Source organism: Laetiporus sulphureus (assembly GCF_001632365.1).
Source record: "Laetiporus sulphureus 93-53 unplaced genomic scaffold LAESUscaffold_9, whole genome shotgun sequence".
Classification (NCBI taxonomy): domain Eukaryota; kingdom Fungi; phylum Basidiomycota; class Agaricomycetes; order Polyporales; family Laetiporaceae; genus Laetiporus; species Laetiporus sulphureus.
The window spans coordinates 1-18,125 of NW_024468518.1; the positions used below are offsets into that span (position 1 = coordinate 1).

The following is an 18,125-nucleotide window of genomic DNA, read 5'->3' on the forward strand; positions in this document are numbered from 1 at the left end:
TTGTCATCGGTGCGTCCGGCGTCGGAAAGACGAGCCTGCGCAACCAGGCGAGTATGCACGCGGTCCATGGGCTTGCCACGAAATGACCATGGATTCGGATAGTATGTCTCCGGACGCTTCACGACTGGCTATCGCGCGACTATTGGAGCCGACTTCATCACCAAGACCCTGCCGCACTACAGCTCTCAAGAGGAGACCGTAACGCTGCAAATATGGGTGAGTGGTCTACCTTCTTCTGCATGCGCATTCATCAAGACACAAGACAGGACACAGCAGGCCAGGAGCGCTTCTCGAGCCTCTCATCTGCGTTCTTCCGCGGCGCAGATGCCGCGGCGCTCATGTTCGACGTGAATCAGCCTGAGACGCTACACGCCCTCACAAAGTGGTGGGCCGACTTCCGTGAGAAGGCCCCCGTCCCGGATGACGAGGCTGAGGACTTTTGCTGCGTCGTCGTCGGGAACAAGGTAGACTTGCTAGAGATGGCTGCAGAGGGGCAACCTCGCGTCACCGAAGCAGAGGCGCAACAATTTGCGTATGAACTAATACCTACATCTTCCTTCGTATCCTCGCCCTCTCCCGCCCTCACATCGATCGCCGACGTGCGATCCATCCCCGAGAACGTCATCATCGACGATCCCACAGAGTCACACGACATATTCATCTCTCCGCTTTCCGTGGAGCACTCACGCACCAAGTCCATCGACATCCTCGCGCGACACGCTCACGGCAGCGTCTCAGCTTCGCGCTCGCGCAGCCGCTCGACGCTCTTCCGCGGCGGCACCATCGGCACAATGACCACCACGCACACGATCTACCACACACCTTCGTCGTCCGTCTTTGACCTCTTCGATACGGCTTTCTCCTCCCCCGCGCGCACTGCTGCGTCCATCTCCATCATCTCTCCTCCGCGCTCCCCGTCTCTCCCGTCCTCTCGCTTGCGATCCCCCTCCCATGGCCCACGCCGTCAGGCTTCCGCTTCGTCTGTTTTTCCGCACCGACAATCACGCCCAGCTTCTTCATGCGTGAACAAGCAGCGACACCCTCTACACCTACCATCATGATGTCGGTTTAACGTTCCCCGCCGCGGGTAGTGGCGACCATTCGCCGAGACCAGGATGCAGGATGTCCGTGACGAGAACACACATCGTCCCATGTCTCTTGGTCACAACCGTTAGTTTGCAGCGTCATTATTCAATGAAAAGTGATGACTCCAACGAGCCTAGCCATATGTCAGATGTCGTGCACATCAGCCACATCGGGTACAGAACACACCGGGTCGAGGATTCGGACAGACGCTCTGTTCGTACAAGGAACCTGACTCATGTCTGCACAGATACCGTCCAGCCAAGATGGGATGCATTCACTGCTTGGCGTGATCGAATGTAGCCACCAGCGTTGTTTGGTCGAATGATGGTGAGGATTCTGATGGATGGTTATCATTGTGAGTTCAATGTTCTGGTTATGTACAACATTGACGAAAGCCATCTCCCCTTGACTTCTGACAATCTCGGCTGCGCGTGGATGAGGATGCGGACACAGCCAGTCAGGGGAAAATTGGATGGATCATTGGCTGATCATGATGGCCTCGTGGGCTCCGTGGCATCAGAAGACGTCGGAAGGAGGTATACAGCGCATCATTTTTTCCTTTCCGCTTGCCATCGATATGGTCATGCGCGGCTCGATCCCAGATCGTCGACGATAGGCTTCTTCCTGGTGAACCATTGGGCGTAACGTGTTGTTAGAACTCTGCCACCATCATATGTCAAACATAAGTCTCTTCGACATGAAGACTGAGGAACTTGAGGAGAAAGATCCTCTCGTTGTTGAACAATCCAGCGTGCATGCAGCGAGAATGCTATCGGCGCGCTATGCGATGCACGCAATCAACGTCTTCATCGTTGGCAAGCACTTGTTCTCCATTGTTGTATGAGCTATGAAGGCTGACTGCGATGCTTCAGACGATTTAGCATGGGCATGGTGGTGTGATCAACAAGGTGCAATCCAGTCGAGTGGTGTCGATTTCATCAAGAATTGGATTGCCACATTCGAGTGGAGTATCGACGCCACACTGATAAAGGATGGATACCAGCACTATCTGAAGAGGACTTTGAGGGAGTATCTGAGGAACGACAGAGCAGTTGACGAGGTCTATCCCCGTCGCGATCACCAAGGCTTCGACGTCGTATTCAGAGATCGCGAAGATCAGACAAATGTCAGAGCAGCGGCTATTGTACATCCAGACAAAATCTTTAACTCGCGCTCTTTCCTCTTCGGTCAGGGAACAACGGTCTTTGGAGCCACGCAGGAGAAGCTGACCAAAGAAGATATAGTGATGAAGATATACTGGCCGGAGATCACTCGTACAAGTGTGGCTGTCACCATTGACCGGGCAGTGGGACTGCGTCAGGGAGACCATCTCCATCTGCCCACGATGATTGCCTCGTACGACCTGAACTATTCGACCGGAGCAATTCGGGAGGACATCCAGAGAGAAGGGCCAGATGTTGGGGATTCTATCGGTGACTCACATTGCACGCCCCTACTGCTGATGCAGAAATTGTTGCCCATTGATGGATTTCCCGGTGGCGAGTTCCTACGTGAATGGGTGGAATGTTATCGAAGTGAGTATCATGCTACTTCGGCGATGGTCATCTGATCGGCTCCCGAACAGGCCATTCCGCGCTCTGGATGAAGGATATTGAACACACAGATATCACTCTCGACAACTCGCTTCATGACCCCATTACTCAGAACAGTGTTATAAATGATTTTGATTTGGCTAGGATGCGCCTACACGATAACAATCAGGCGACAGGGCAGGAACGGACTGGCACCATCCAATTCATGGCAATCGACCTCCTCTCAAGCAAGTATTTCCGCGGAGAGATCGTGCGCCTGTATCGCGATTTCGAATCATTCCTTTGGGTCCTGCCCTATATACTGCTGCGTGGATTTTCTGTGGAACAAGATGAAGAATTTAAATTACAAGCTTTGTCGTGGTTTCAAGTACGACTTCCTCGGAGCGCTGGTAAGATGGCGAGCTCGGGGTGAGAACGCACGGGTTTGGAAAGGCGTTGGGGTTTGGCTGTTGAGGTGGTTGAGAGAAAAACGCTTCGCAGTGAACAGCTTACTCGATTTGGAGTATTTCGCACCAGAGAAGCTGTCACAGAGTGAGCTCGAAGAGATAAATCGATGGGAGGATCAGTCCAACCAGTCGGCCATACTCCTTCTCAAAGAAGCTGAGAGTGTCATGATAGAGCACTTAGCGGATTCGTCCATTACCTTCCGCCCATTGCTTCAACTTTGCACCTCCCTTCTCCATCAAATCCCGATTCATCCTTAGTCTGCCCAATGGACGAAGACAAGCTCACTGTGTTCCCCACAGACTCAGACAATATTAAGTGAGCTGTTGCGAGACTTTGCTTGGAAAGAAAGACACGCTGACAGACAACGCACACTCTCAGGTGGCCACCGCACGACGTCCATTCGGTGACTCCTGGGCTTGCATGTGAATTAAGAAACCTGTTTTTCATACGATCTATAACAGCATCGCCCGTCTCGGAGGTGCCAACCTCGGGCTAAGAGCGGCTCCGATGTGTATCCAATATCATTGTGTGGCGTAGGGAAAGCCGAATAGATGATTGATCAATCCTTCGGTGGAGTGCATTATGCTGCGAGCAAGGATTCGGCATCTAGAAAGAGGAGGACATGTTTGCGAGTCGCGTGCCAGCGCTAGCCGTGGACAGACAAGATTTACTGTCTCACGGCCGCCATTCGTCGAGCGTTCTCGTCCAAGCGCACATTGGGCGGCTCCGTCACAAGAGTGGTCGGCCACATCTACCGGTGCTGAGACGAGGCGGCGCCGGCAAAAGAATGCTTATCACGCAACACTGGGGAAGGAGAATCACAGCTAGGCAGAGCCATTAAAATCGACAGGCTTTTTCTAGTCCAGGGTTTCTACATATGATATTTGCCGTTCGGTGTCGCGATGAACGGGTCGAGGAGGCAGCGCTTCCATTTTCCGTCTGACGACTCATCGTCGTGATATGGAAAACCCGAATGTGATCGATATGATCGCGCCTGCGTTGAGTGTGCCGAAAATGTGAGTGAGATTTTGGATATTGCTCGACCGAGCTTCAAAACGTTTGTTTCAGCTGAACAATATGTCATTGTTTAGACGCTCGCCGCGAGTAGTGGCGACCATTCGGGACCAGACTGCATGTCCGCGACAAGAATATGCATCGTCCAGTGTCTCTTGGTCACAGCCGCTAAATTTTCGGTATTGTTATTCGATAACTATTGTATCCTGTCATATGTCAGGCACATCAGCCACAGAGCTCGGGTACGGAACACACCGGGTCGAGGATTCGGACAGACTTTCTGTTCGTACATGGAGTTTGACTTACCAACACAGATACCATCCAGCCGAGCCGATATGCTTTCACCGCTCGGTGTCGTCGAACGTAGCCACCCTGAGCGTTGTCCGGCGTGATGCAGAGCTCGAGCGATCATTTGGTCAAACAGTATCGAGGAATCAGGATCCTCGTGGATGGTTATTGTTGTGAGTTCAATGTTCTGCGCAAGTTATGGGCAAAAGCGCCCCTTGACCTCTTACAATCTCGGCTGCACGTGGATGGGGACGTGGACACAGTCTGCCAGGGAAGAATTGGATGCATCATTACGTGATCATCACGATGGCCTCGTGGCACCTGTGGCATCGGTTCGAAGGACTCGGTACACTGCATTAATTTTTTTCTCTCCGCTTGCATCGATAGGGTCATGTGCAGCCTGATCCTAGATAGGCTTCTTTCCGGTGAACCACTGAGCGTAATGTTGTTGCGGGAACGCTGCCATCATTCTCTCCGACATGATGCCTGAGGAACCTAAGAAGAAAGGCCCTCCTGTTGTTATACGATCTGGCATGTATGCAGCGGAAATGCTAACGCGGCGATATGCGATGCATGCAGTTAACGTCGTCATCGTTGGCAAGTACTTGTTCACCATTGTTGCATGAGCTATGACTGACTGCGACACTTCAGACAACTTAGCATGGGTATGGTGGTACGATCGACAAGGTGCAATCCAGTCAAGCGGTGTCGATTTCATCAAGGACCTTCCCTATTTCCTAGTTCTGATTGCCACATTCCGTCATTTGGGTCTGCGTGAATGTGGTATTGACGCCACACTGAGAAGGGATGGACATCAGCACTATCTGAAGAGGGCTACGAGAGAGTATCCGAGGAACGACAGACTCGGAACAGCTCATGAGAGCCATCCTCGTCGCAAACCCCACGGCTTTGACATCGTATTCGGAGATCGCGAAGATCAGACGAACGTCAAAGCAGCCGCCATTACACGTCCTGACAAAATCGTTAAACCGCGATATTCCCTTTTCGGTCGGGAAACAAAGGAATTTGAGGCCACGCAGAAGAAGGCAGATGCAGTCATGAAGAGATACTGGCCGGAGGTCATTCTCACGAGCGACGCTGTCATTTTGGAGCGGGCAGTAGAACTGGGTCGGGGAGATCCGCTCATAGAGGGACATCTGCCCACAGTACTTGCCTCGTACGACCTGAACTACTCGACTGGAACAATTCGCGAGGATATCCAGAAAGAAGGACGAACTGTGGGGAATGCTATCGGTGACTCACATTGCATGGGTCTACTGCTGATGCGGAAACTGTTGCCCATCGACGGATTGCCCGCTGAGGAGTTTCTGCGTGTATGGGTGGAATGCTATCGATGTGAGTATCAAGCTACTTCAGTGGTTTGTCGTCTAATTCGCTCTCGAGCAGGCCATTTCGCGCTCTGGATGAAGGGCTTTGCTCACACGGACATCAGTATTGACAACCTGCTCTATGACCCCATCACCCGAAAAGGTGTCCTGAATGTTTTCGATTTGGCTAGGATCCGCCTGGACGATAGGAACCAGGCGACAGGGCAGGAACGGACCGGCACCATCCCCTTCATGGCAATGGATCTCCTCTCAAGAGAGTATTTCCGCGGAGAGATCGTGCGCCTGTACCGCCATGATTTCGAATCATTCCTTTGGATCCTGCCCTATAAGCTGCTGCGTGGCGTCAGCAAAAACGATGCGGATTTGGCAAAATGGGATACTGGCGATTACAGTCGTTGTCGCGCCTTCAAGAACGACTTTCTCTACACGAATTTTGGAAGATGGAGGGCTAAGGATGAGAATGAACGGGTTTGGAAAAGCGTTGGGTACTGGTTGATGGACTGGTTGAGGGATAAACTTTACGAGATGACAAAGTTGCGTGGTCTGGAGGATGAGGAACCAGAAGAGCTTTCACAGAGTGGCCTCGACAAGATAAATCGATGGGAGGATCAGTCCAACAAGTCGGCCATAGAGGTTCTCAAAGACGCTGAGGCTGTCATCGCGACGCGCTTGGCTAAGGCGGGTTTGTCCATTTCCATTCCCTTCCAACAACTCTCTGCCGCAGAGCTCCAACGGTATCTCCCTTCTCCGTCACTTCCTGCTTCATCCTCCTGAGTCCCACCATTTCCCCTCGCCTTCAATTATGGCAACCTATCTCACAGCGAGATTCATATTCCTGGATGGTCATCCAATGATTGATCATGTCGTAATCAATGTCTTGTATATAATGTTTGTGCCGTAGCATTCAATGTAGACCACATTTAATGTGAATGGCTTGTGTCGCCGTAAAGACTGTGTGCGAAGCGTCTATCCCGAAGCTGCAGAGACCTTCCGTTTATGGCACTTGCGGGACGCCAGCCACTCTCATGAAGGTCCTCGACAACACCGAGGATGCGCACGGTTAAGGTCGTTGTCATCGGTGCGTCCGGCGTCGGAAAGACGAGCCTGCGCAACCAGGTAAGTATGCACGCGGTCAATGAGCTTGCGACGAAATTACCATGAGTTCCGATAGTATGTCTCCGGACGCTTCACGACGGGATATCGCGCGACCATTGGGGCCGACTTCATCACCAAGACCCTGCCGCACTATAGCTCTGAGGAGACCGTAACACTGCAAATATGGGTGAGTGGTCTACCTTCTTTCGCATGCGCATTCATCAAGACAGAAGACAGGACACAGCAGGCCAGGAACGCTTCTCGAGCCTCTCATCCGCGTTCTTCCGCGGCGCAGACGCCGCGGTGCTCATGTTCGACGTGAATCAGCCCGAGACCCTGCACGCTCTCACAAAGTGGTGGGCCGACTTCCGCGAGAAGGCCCCCGTCCCGGATGACGAGGCGGAGGATTTCTGCTGCGTCGTCGTCGGGAACAAGGTAGACTTGCTAGAGATGGCTGCAGAGGGGCAACCTCGTGTCACCGAAGCAGAGGCGCAACAATTTACGTATGAACTGATACCCATTTCTTCTCCCGTATCCTCGCCCTCTCCCGCCCTCACATCGATCGCCGACGTGCAATACATCCCCGAGAACGACATCATCGACGATCCCACGGAGTCACACGACATATTCATCTCTCCGCTCTCGCATACGGAGCACTCACGCACCAAGTCCATCGACATAATCGCGCGACACACTCACGGCAGCGTCTCAGCTTCGCGCTCGCGCAGCCGCTCGACGCTCTTCCGCGGCGGCACCGTCGGCACAATGACCACCACGCACACCATCTACCACACACCTTCGTCGTCCGTCTTTGACCTCTTCGATACAGCTTTCTCCTCCCCCGCGCGCACTGCTGCGTCCATCTCCATCATCTCTCCTCCGCGCTCCCCGTCTCTCCCGTCATCTCGCTCGCGATCCCCCTCCCATGCCCCGCGCCGTCAGGCTTCCGCTTCGTCTGTTTCTTCCGCACCAACAATCACGCCCAGCTTCTTCATGCGTGGACAAACAGCGACACCCTCTACACCTACCATCATGATGTCGCCCTCCCATTCCTTCCACACGCCACCACCACCTGAACGGCGCCCCAAGCTGTTCTTCACGTCTGCGAAGACCGGCGTGGGCGTTTCTGACGTCTTCGAATACGTCGCGCGTCGTGTTGTTATGCGCCGGGAGTACGAGGAGGCATTAGACGCACGGACGCTGCACATGCAGGAGTCAGACGATGCGATTCGTCTCACTCACCGCAACACGGACCGCCAGCGGCTCATGGGCTCATGTTGTGGGTCATGATCAAATTCGAGAGCTTTCTTCGTTATTCGTAAATATTGTAAGATTTATTATTTAAGGAGCGTTCAGTAGAGCTTCAGTATCATCTTGTACTGCACACCCGGATCTCACCTTGTTCGGAGCATGGAATGCGTTCTTATAATATCGCACAGGGCACACGTACTGTACATACAGCCAGTCCACCTAGTCAAAGAACGTCCGGGGTATCCTAAGTTGATTGCATCCAGCGCACAGCAGGTGTACACCACCCTACACAGTACACGCGGCTTGCACCGAGAGTGAGAGCACAGAATACAGGGAAGAAACTCGAATAAGTAAGCGTGAAAGTCAACGACGGGCCGAGAAAGTGCATGATCGGGCGATGAAGGGTGGGAGGAGAGTATACACAGAAAAACATGGTGATGAGAATGGCATGCTACCATATGAAACTGTATAATAAAGTGAGGTAACAATCATATGCACAACCGCCGGCAAAGAAGAGGCACATACACATACGTGCAAGTCCATCGCATCCCGCATGCCACCGGACACGATATCTTAAAAGTCATCTGGGTCGTCAGTCGGCACGCCGCGGATGCCGCCGCTCTGAGTCCGTCCGCCGTCGCGTGCCTTCGCCGTGCGCATCTGCGGTACACGTTTTGTGTTCGCCTCCTGCTGCGGCTCCTCGCCCGGGCTCGTCGCCGGGAACGGGTACTGTAGTGGCACAGGCGTGGCGGACGGCACGGGCGTCTTCTCCTTCGCCGCGTGCTTCTTCTTCTTGCGCTTCTTGCTGCCCGTGCTCGTCGTGCTTAACGTCGAGCTCGTGGACAGCGTCTGGGTCATCGGGGGTGCATGGACCTGCGGAGGAGAAGACAGCGAAGGAGTAGCCTGTGCCTCCATCTCAGGCTCAGGCTCAAGCTCTGGTGGTGTTCCTGTAGGGTACGGAGCGGGGTCCATCCACTCCTCGTCTTCCTCATCGTCAAAATCGATCGGGTCATCATGTTCAGGCTCGCCCTTCACTTGTTGTGTCGGGATCTCGAAAGAGGATTTGCCTGGTCCGGGCGTGACGGGGTCGATGGGATCTTCCTCAGTGTCCACCTCCGACTTGGACCCCACGCCATGCACGCTAGTATCTGGCGAAGCAGATGGCGAGCGAGCCCTGTCAGAGAAGTTGTCCTCTTCGGGCATGTCTATATCAGGCTCGGAGAATGACTCCAGGCCAATATTATCGTAGGAATCGGACGGCCAATTCGGTGGCTCGTCGTAAATATAGAACATAGCTTTATACGTGCGTCCAAGCTATCAAGCAGCACATCAGCCAGATCTCCTACACTGAGGATGGCGAAGCGCAACACTCACCTCGCTTATTCGTCTCCTGAAGTCAAGCCAGTCGTTCTCATTCTTGCACAAGAAGCCAATCAGCATGCTAGGATCAAGACCCGACAGGGGCATCTTCCGGACGCGGTCGCAATGGAACGTCTTCAGCTCCGCCTGAGAGTATGCCGTGACATAATGGCGCTGAACAGGGTTGAGGTCCGCCGCCAACGAGGACACTTCCGAGTCATCCGGCACTGCGCTCGACGACTGCCAGCGCGCATGCGACTGTGTGGACGATGGCGACGAGCTAGAAGCGTTTGAGGATGACGACACCTGCTGCTGCAGCGGAGATGGCACGGTCGGTGGGCGGTTCACAAAACCTGACCCGCTGTTGCGTAGGGCATTAGGAGTAGTCGGCGAACGGAAATGGTGCGCCTTGCGCGGATTACGGTCGCGCTCGTCTGAAGAGTCAGGAGAAGTCGGGCGAGAGGGTGTGGGATCGCCCTGCTTGGGCGGGGGTTTGAAAGGGATTGCAGGACGTGAATGATGAGGATCAAGATAGAAGAGGTTGTCCGCCTGCGACCCGATAAAATAGTATGAAGAAGATGGACGGCCGCCTGCGATACCGACTGATTGTGGAAAGGTGTATAGGGCCTGATGGAACGGCGTCAGGAAGCTTCAGAAACTCGAAGAGAACAAACGAACCTTGACAGAGTCGTAGTAGATAGGATTAACTCCGTCAATACCCAATCGAATACCAATGAGCACGAGAACGGCGCGGTCGCCCCATCCAGACCGTGCGTGCTTGCGTGGAGAGCCCATGGTGGAGCGTGAAGCCGCGTAGACGTCAGATTGATATATTACAGCATCCGATGCGACGGATACCCCGAGCCCTGCTTCAGGGAATGCATGTACAAGGGTCCTGCAAAGGAGATGAAATCTAGCTTGGAGATTCATTAAGCAGTTCACTTACTTGATCGCACCGGCTGCGGTACTGGGTCCGAACCACTGCCCAACCTCCTTGCCCAGCTCCTTGCCAACAAGAGCCATGCGGTGGACACTGAACGGAGATAAAGGGGAAGGATTATCAAGAAACCAGGTAATGATCTGCACGTATGTTGCGTAGTCGACGGTGTACAGGGGATATGGCGGTCTTCGCCATTCTATGGAAATGCAATAAGGAAGACGAAGTTGAGCAGTGGCGGCATGCGTACCTCGTCCTAGATGCAAATGCAACAGCGCATTTGCAAGCAGCGATTGACCCGTCCTAAGCATGCATCCCCATCCCGTATCGCTCGTCCAGCCCTTCTCTCCACCTAATGACCAATTCCATCGCTTCGGTTGTGGGCTATTGCCGAGTACGACGTTCTCTTCGATCTCAGTCTCCAGGGCAGACAACGTAGTGTCTCGGATTGGCTGAAACTGAGATCGATACGTGAGCCATATTCGTGATGTGAAGTCGGCATAGAACACGGGTGGCCAGAACCGCGACGGGTCCTTAGAGGCGTCCTTCGAAGCTGATTGTTGCGATGTTGTTGAAGAGGTATCAGGAAGGGTCAAATCAGGGCTGACGACGACGGGAGACGAGGACGCGGAAGAACGATTGGAAGAAGAGCGATGTCGTGATTCAATGGAACCGCGCCGGACGATGCTACCCGAGCCCAAGCTTGCGTTTAGCGCAGACGCGGACGCTGTTGGAGGCGGTGGTGACGGTGGCTGCTCATAGCCTGGATGCTCGACACCGAGCAGCCATATCGGCTCCGTGCACTTGTCGGGCGTGGCGTCGCTGTCGAGGAGATAGCGCATCGCCTTGTCGAGGTGGCCTTTACCGTGCCGCGCAGCGGTGAGCAATGGGGAGCTCTTTCTGGGCGAGCCCGATGGTGCACCGGGGTTTTGCTGGGCGAGCAGCGAGGGGAGAGAGAGGTCGGTGTTGGAGGTGCTGAAGGTGTGCGAGAACCAGCCCGATAGCCGAGTGGGCAGGTCCGAGAGACGCGAGGTAGATGAGCTCGAGGGGTAGTATGCGGACTGCGCGTGGCTGATGCTGCCCTCGCGGGCTCGTGTGCGAGGGACGTTGAAAGGCTCAGTTGCAGGTTCTGCGTCGGGCTCGATGATGATGGGAGGCTCGTCGCCTGCGGATTCGGTCGAACGGACGCGGTCAAGGCTGTTGTTGGTGTCCTGCGATTGCCGGCGCTGCTCGCGGTCCCCCCTCACGCCAAATACCTTCTTGGCCGCCTTGCGGGACTTGCCTGTGTCAAAGGCTGGGCTGGAGCACGATGAAGACGAGCTTGTGGTGCTGCTGCCGGCGCTGCTGTTCGCATTGGGGTCGAGAAGAGACTTGGATCGGTCCCGCTGTTTGTGGAGGAACTTGGGGAGTTTGGGAGTGTGGACGGCAGGGTTGGGCGACGACGACAGGGAGGGCGAGCGCGATTTACCAGTGGATGTCATCGCCGCCGTCGTCGTCGATGATGAAGAGGGAAGTTACATGTATTTGGTCTGCATAGACTCAGTGGCAGCGACGGCCCTGCCTCCGACTCTTTTTCTCAGCTATTACTCTTTGACCTTTGTTCTATTCTCATTAAACTTTCCATATACAGTCCTTGCAATTCCCCGATGTGCATATGGACGCCAAATACATAAAATACGTATCGCTGATAGGGCGGGTGAGTCTGGCTGACTACCTGGGGACAGCTTCTTGACGACGGAACCTATGGTGCAACTCGCCCGACGCCTTCAGAGCTCATATCCATCACCATCTTATCTGCGGCTATCGAGTCTAGTCGACACCACACCGAGTCACTTCGCTTCGCGTTATCCTGGAACTATTCCTGCTACGGATGAGATGACTGGGAACATTCCCAACAGCTTCCAGCTCTTCTCAAAGTCGTCCACTCGCTGCAGGCACTGCTTGCTTGCTGGTGGCATGGGATTCCTGCTTTGGCCGGATGTGGTCGTGGGATTGATTCCAAGTCTGCCCCCGAGGCGTGTTAACGTGACGTGCAAATGTGGTCAGTGAAGAGCCAGAAACGGTCTTGGAATCGCCTGTGAAGGATCATGATTGACAAAGGGCTTCCGAAGGGCTTCGTGCTCTGTAGATATCAATGCAACGTGTGCTCGCCCACGAGCTTGCAACTCATCAAGTTGAAGGCAACGCAACTCTGGACCCCGGAGATATGGGCTCGTCAGCTGGACCGACTGGCCTGATAGGAGTTGCTTGATTTCGCCTAGTCCATGGTGGTCGACGCCATCATTCTCTCTCTGCATTTCTTCGTTGCAGCACTGGACTGGTCCAGCGTGACGGATGCTGGACCCGGACCGTTGCGCAGTGAGCGGCGAGTTTCGCGGGGATAGTCTGACTGGCAACGGCTTAGCGCTACAGCTGCGTTTCTGGCAGCTCTCGGATACGAGGGTGCCACACGCTCTTTTGTTCCACCACCTTGCAGGGCTGCCGATCCTCTTCATTGGCCATACGCGGCGGGCGCTTCGGGTCTCCAGGCAAGGCATTTGAAGCACCGGACCGTTTGGCAGGCTCTTCGCTTTCGTGTCGAAGATCCTTTTACCGTGCCGAGGATCCTTTACCTTGCTTTGTAAGGATCATTGACTTATAAGTCGTGTTCCTGGTCTCTAAGGTTCACCAGTGTCATGAAAGGTGGTGCATTGATGAGTGAGCCTAAGTATGCCCGCATCCGCTGCCGATTGATTACATCTTCCGCACTTCGAACTTCGAACTTCGGCTCGGAGATTCATCACAGCCAATCTCTTGCGATAACTTGTAGCACATTGTAGCAAAGAGCACTCACCAGATGACGAGTCTACTGTCGGATAACGTATCGAGCGCAGAGCAGTCATTACATGGAGGAAACAGGGAGCTATCACAATGGAGAACTGGGTGACGGACCCTTCCGAGACAATATGGGCGAAGGGAAGATAGCAGCACAAGATCATAGGAAATTGTTGCATTTGATTATAGCTTGGAGGGAAGCTTCGCCAGCGGGGGATAATGAGGCTTCTCCTTCGCTTTCACGGCTCTGAGAGCTTCCTTCATATCCTATAGCCGGTCGGACAGCATCAGCTATCCTCGCAGCACGATGTTTGCTTGAGCGAATATTGCCACTCACCGCAGTCTGCACCATGATGCTGTTCCACGTTGCCGTGTAGTCCAGATTCTGCTGCACACTAAGATCATTCAATTAGCCTCCTACGTCAACAGTTGGTTCCATGACACTTACGTATGATCCCGTGCGTGCAACAGCAAGTGCTTCGTGCCTAGTACCGCGATGGGCGATTTGCCCGCAATTGCTGTCGCGAGCTTCACTGCAGAGCGGACGACCTCCTCTCGGCTTCCCTGCACGACCTGCGAGACGAGGCCCATCTTCTCCGCATCGACAGCAGAGAAGTTGCGCGCGGTGTATGCTAGCTCGTGTACCATGCTCATGTTTCCCGCGATCTTCGGCAGGCGCGCGAGCGTGCCAATGTCCGCTGCGAGACCGATGTCGACTTCCTGCAATGCCCACGATTAACATGTGCATCAGGGACTTGCTAAGAGAGCAGTACCTTAATGGAGAACATGGCATCAGATGCAGCGTATCGGATGTCGCATGCGCATATGATGTCGATCGAGAGTCCGAGTGCGATACCGTGCACGGCAGCGATCACAGGATATGAACAACGCTCCACCGCAGAGATGCAACACTGAAAGGAAGAGATATGGTCTCTCAGCTGTAGTGCATGCCTATCAGGCTCCTTGGCAAATGCCTCCAGGCTTCCAAGTGCCTTCACTGGTCATGTGTTAGTACTTTTTACAATGACCGTGGGGGAAGAAAGCATACGATCGAGTCCCGCAGAGAAGGCCTTCGGAAGTGAAGAGGCGAGGACGACGGCACGGACGGTGGGATCTCGTGAGATCTTGTCAAAAACGTGCCCGAATTCCGTCCAGTAACTGCATCACGACTGCGTTGGAACGACGATAACGATAAGCGTGCACAAGGTCTTACCTTTCATTGAACGCGTTTACTGGACCACTTGCATTGTGAAGGCCTGAGTTACTGAATATACTCAACTACATGCGAACAAACTCACCGCGAGAGCTCCACGAGGGCGACGTGAGGCGCTGAGGAAGACACCTTAATGAACTCCCCGGAAAGCGCACTGATTGCTGCCCCGCTGTCAGACATCTTGACCCCAAATCAGCACAAGGGGAAATGTTCTTGCAGTTATAGGAGTGGAAGACGGTGAACGGTCGACGACTCGACGCAGAGCGTTGTGGCAGTTGCCAGGCCGCATTCGTGCGCATCTCGACCGATGGGCGGCAATTGAGTGGCCACACGGATTACTCCTTCTGGTAGCGCACGTGACCGCGTCCTACCTGAGTGTCTGGTCGCTCCTCCTTCTTCAAGCAGCACGTGTGGTATGTCGCATGTGTGCTGCATGCTCATATGGCATACATCATATTTAAGCACATTGCAGCTTTTAAGTATTTTTTTCCTAAGACTAAACCAATAATCTCGATCTCAGTGGATTCATCATTTATGCAGGAAGTTGTAGCATCACAACCCGTTCTGAACAATATCAAGGCCGCAATGCAGCATGTGGACCTCCTGTATTGTGTTTATACCGATAGGTTGAATACTCTGATGCGAGGCGCCATGAAACCTCCTTGCATCATGATGGTCGACCACAGGAGTTACAGGTCAGCCACCGGTCCTGGGCGGGCCAGTTGCGAACAAGCAAGGTGAGTGATTCATGCGAACATATCATAATCTTTCATAAGAAGGATTGGAAAGCAGCTGGTATCCTGGATTATTGATAATATATTCTCATAAGGTATAGTACAGTGGCCTTGCACTAGCAAAGGTTTTGCTCCTCTATTTGTCTCGCGGAAAACTAATGTCACTCACCTTTGCGATTAATATATGACTGATTTTACACTGCGACAAAAATTCGGCTTTCATGCCCGCACTTGAGTCTACAAGTGCGACAGTTTCATGTACCGTATGGCGAGCCACAGACACCGGGGGCATTGACCTGTGATTCCATCGGAAACATCGTGAACACACCGTGACTACAGTCACAATGATGTGACTTATGTTTCCGTTGGATTCATGGTGACAACAGTTTGAATGCTGCCGAAATGCCATCTAGATATTTCCTGTGTGATTCAGTGAGACTGTAGCTGGTTACATTTTGAATTGAATCAGCTTTCTCATTGGTGAAAAACTCTGCAGACATTATAATTGTTATTTGGATTTGTGCCCGATGCTGTCACTTATATCAACGTGGCATGATTCCAGTAACATTTTGAATGTTTCCACCGATAGAAATGGTTGAATCAAGTGGGAATCAACACTGCCTCATTATTGATGGCATCACTGTGCGTCCAAAATGTTTCTCAACATATCATTTGGGCCACATGATGTTTTTATTGATCGTGTTTCCTGTGGAAACATTGGAGATGATTTGTCAATGCAGTCTACATGTATCCATCATGTGCCCACGGTGAGAAGGGCATGTGCAGCTTGTATGCAATCAGGAGAAACATTGCTTGCTTCGCAAAGGCATTAGGAAAACATTGATAATGTCTTTAGAATGCTGCCACCATGATTCCCGGATGAAATCAGGATGTTTTCCGGGTGGCTGCTGCATGTGTTCAGAATGTTTCCTCCTGGAAACAGATGATCGGGCCAATCAAAACTGGTCTTGGCATAATATTTTTAAAATTTAGTTCGGTATCATGTCTCATTCATAATTGTTAAATAAATAATATCTTACTTTTTAGACAAATAATATGCCACATTTTAAAATGTCATATTTACAACATATTGTATCCGGACTGGAAGCAAGCTCGGATGTACAGTGCTTCACCACCTACACAGCTGCGGCTTCGTCCACCTGCTCCGGCTCGTGTAGCCCGAAGATCTGGTACAATAGGTGCACCTGCCCGAACGGGCACTCACTGCCTGGTGCACGCGCGCCGCGAGACTCTGCACCGTCAGCTGAGCCAGCCGCGGAGATTCCACGACTCCCGGTCCGGAAAGCCAGTCTGAGAAGCGACGCAGCGCAGCTTGGATTCGTGTAGGTTGAGCGGAAGGTATGTGTGATAGAGGCTCCTGTGATATGCATGACATCATGAGTGCACTGCCCTTGCTATGTCGATGGGAAACGTACACTCGGCTGACGACTATCGATTGCGACGAGCACTTCTTCCAGCCCGGCGTCCCGGAGAATATTCCTGTACTATTAGTATTGACAAAGCATTAGTTGGAAACGTGTCATGACACAAGTAGACTACACACGTGTTCCTCCGTCAGTTGCAATACTTTCGCTTCCACCAAACATTGTATGACACCTTGCTTTTCGGATGTGAATGCGAATGGCTCGATGACGCTCTGCAGATATGAGGACAAACACCGTCTTGTCCCATCCAGGATGAAGCTTCTGCTTCTTTTCGGCGGAGGTGAGGCAAGTCTCGATCGCCGGATCGACCATCTTGTCGAGGATGTCGCGGAAGCCTGCGTGCAATTGCTCCTCCGTCTCCTCACCAAGCAGCGACGAGTCGTATACTAGCATGACTTCACGCAGCACCTGTGCGTGGTCAAGAATGACAAGCGGTGGGGAGACGCTTCGGTCATCGAGATCCTAAGAATTCTTTGCTTAGCGGTCTTCGCGAAATCGATCAATAGGAGCATGACATACAGGCGGTACGCGCAGCAGCGAACGACCTTGCGCGTTGATAGAATCGAAGGACACCTGATACACCATGTCCGTCATCCTGTGTCACTGCGGAATCAGTACATATCGCATTATGCAATCCCATCAATTCACGCACTGCTTCAACGCCTTAGAAAGAACTGCATCCCCGCCAACCGTGCGCTGCATCGTCAACGTGTATCGTGTAGAATTGCAGCAGATTCGCGATCTTGTATGACGTGATGCTGCTTTCCTGTGACCGCACTGTCTGCTGCACCCTGTTCTAGAAGCATCATATCAGCCCGCGTGAAGCCTACGTTGTCGAAAAAGCTGCACAGACCTTCAAAGGCGTGCACAGTTTTGCCACAGCCGCATTTATCAGCTCAGCCATCCATTCTTCTTCTTCGCTCTGGGAAAACGTCCGCACGCTTCCGACCATGCGGCCGTCCCCTTTCACACCAAAAAGCCCCTCCAAGAACCCTCGCTCCGCGGCAATCGCCTGATGTACCCAAGCGAGCAGATCTCCCACATATCGCAGCGGGTCGTGCGCATGCAGCTCAATCGGTCGAGGCAATCCGCCGGGACCTCCACGCGTGAGTGCGTCAGTGAACGCAGTCAGCAACGTCGCTTGACGTGTTTGGGACAGATAAGTAAGCGCCTCGCTGGGCACGGAGAAGTGAATACACGTTCGGAAGATTTGGCGACTAAATAGGCCACATACGTCAGTAGCTCGGGGCGATGTCGTAGCCTCCACACGGCTTCGCCCATAGAAGGGCTGACTTTCAGCTGGGCGTCCCGACCCATCTGCCGGAACTCAAAGCAGCACCAGCAGAAGATCTTCTGGTGTGCCTGCTCCAGGTATCCAGATGTTGCAGACAGTATGTCCAGTTTATTGTCCAGAAGGTTGGTCAAAGTGTGAAGGCAAGCCTGTAGTGAGAGATACCTACCCAGCTTTCGTCGGGCCATCCTCGCCAGTCATCAAGACGCGACAGTCGTCTCTGATCCTCTGCGTCTTATCCATGGCAGC

The 18,125-nt window shown here is 53.1% G+C and overlaps 8 protein-coding genes across 8 annotated transcripts in view; 4 read left to right on the plus strand and 4 right to left on the minus strand.

Moving 5' to 3' along the window:
* LAESUDRAFT_628756 (uncharacterized protein) lies at positions 1–473 on the plus strand (the record flags this gene model as incomplete). Its single annotated transcript, XM_040903369.1, has 3 exons — positions 1–62; positions 103–216; positions 267–473. Coding segments are annotated over 3 exons (383 nt in total), but the record flags the coding sequence as incomplete, so codon positions are not given.
* A 1,460-nt stretch (positions 474–1,933) lies between these two features.
* LAESUDRAFT_810995 (uncharacterized protein) lies at positions 1,934–6,526 on the plus strand (the record flags this gene model as incomplete). Its single annotated transcript, XM_040914277.1, has 4 exons — positions 1,934–2,621; positions 2,672–3,028; positions 5,040–5,744; positions 5,796–6,526. 4 exons carry the CDS (start codon positions 1,934–1,936, stop codon positions 6,509–6,511), a joined length of 2,466 nt encoding a protein of 821 aa, XP_040766576.1. The 3' UTR covers positions 6,512–6,526.
* Positions 6,527–6,787: 261 nt separating this feature from the next.
* LAESUDRAFT_696186 (ras-domain-containing protein) lies at positions 6,788–8,356 on the plus strand (the record flags this gene model as incomplete). The annotated part of the gene is made up of 3 exons (XM_040906262.1): positions 6,788–6,853; positions 6,909–7,019; positions 7,070–8,356. 3 exons carry the CDS (start codon positions 6,788–6,790, stop codon positions 8,120–8,122), a joined length of 1,230 nt encoding a protein of 409 aa, XP_040766577.1. The 3' UTR covers positions 8,123–8,356.
* Positions 8,357–8,656: 300 nt separating this feature from the next.
* On the minus strand, positions 8,657–11,860 carry LAESUDRAFT_757025 (uncharacterized protein; the record flags this gene model as incomplete). Its single annotated transcript, XM_040912245.1, has 5 exons — positions 8,657–9,397; positions 9,458–10,069; positions 10,121–10,337; positions 10,389–10,578; positions 10,630–11,860. 5 exons carry the CDS (start codon positions 11,858–11,860, stop codon positions 8,657–8,659), a joined length of 2,991 nt encoding a protein of 996 aa, XP_040766578.1.
* A 280-nt stretch (positions 11,861–12,140) lies between these two features.
* Positions 12,141–13,013, minus strand: LAESUDRAFT_564487 (uncharacterized protein). Its single transcript, XM_040902972.1, has one exon. The coding sequence runs from the start codon at positions 12,914–12,916 to the stop codon at positions 12,422–12,424; it is 495 nt and encodes a 164-aa protein (XP_040766579.1). The 5' UTR covers positions 12,917–13,013; the 3' UTR covers positions 12,141–12,421.
* Positions 13,014–13,376: 363 nt separating this feature from the next.
* LAESUDRAFT_735602 (ClpP/crotonase) lies at positions 13,377–14,586 on the minus strand (the record flags this gene model as incomplete). The annotated part of the gene is made up of 6 exons (XM_040910604.1): positions 13,377–13,460; positions 13,531–13,588; positions 13,642–13,913; positions 13,967–14,190; positions 14,242–14,351; positions 14,492–14,586. 6 exons carry the CDS (start codon positions 14,584–14,586, stop codon positions 13,377–13,379), a joined length of 843 nt encoding a protein of 280 aa, XP_040766580.1.
* A 1,690-nt stretch (positions 14,587–16,276) lies between these two features.
* Positions 16,277–18,064, minus strand: LAESUDRAFT_757027 (COG6-domain-containing protein; the record flags this gene model as incomplete). The annotated part of the gene is made up of 10 exons (XM_040912246.1): positions 16,277–16,345; positions 16,399–16,518; positions 16,577–16,645; positions 16,705–16,797; positions 16,820–17,047; positions 17,105–17,180; positions 17,238–17,281; positions 17,338–17,376; positions 17,439–17,760; positions 17,820–18,064. The coding sequence occupies 10 exons, from the start codon at positions 18,062–18,064 to the stop codon at positions 16,277–16,279; spliced, it is 1,305 nt and encodes a 434-aa protein (XP_040766581.1).
* LAESUDRAFT_735603 (DUF1783-domain-containing protein) overlaps positions 17,979–18,125 on the plus strand; it is a gene marked incomplete at both ends in the record, with an annotated part of 2,356 nt that continues 2,209 nt past the window's right edge. Inside the window, one exon of the mRNA XM_040910605.1 lies at positions 17,979–18,011. Within this exon, the coding sequence (XP_040766582.1) occupies positions 17,979–18,011 (33 nt within the window). The remainder of the gene's footprint in view (positions 18,012–18,125) is intronic.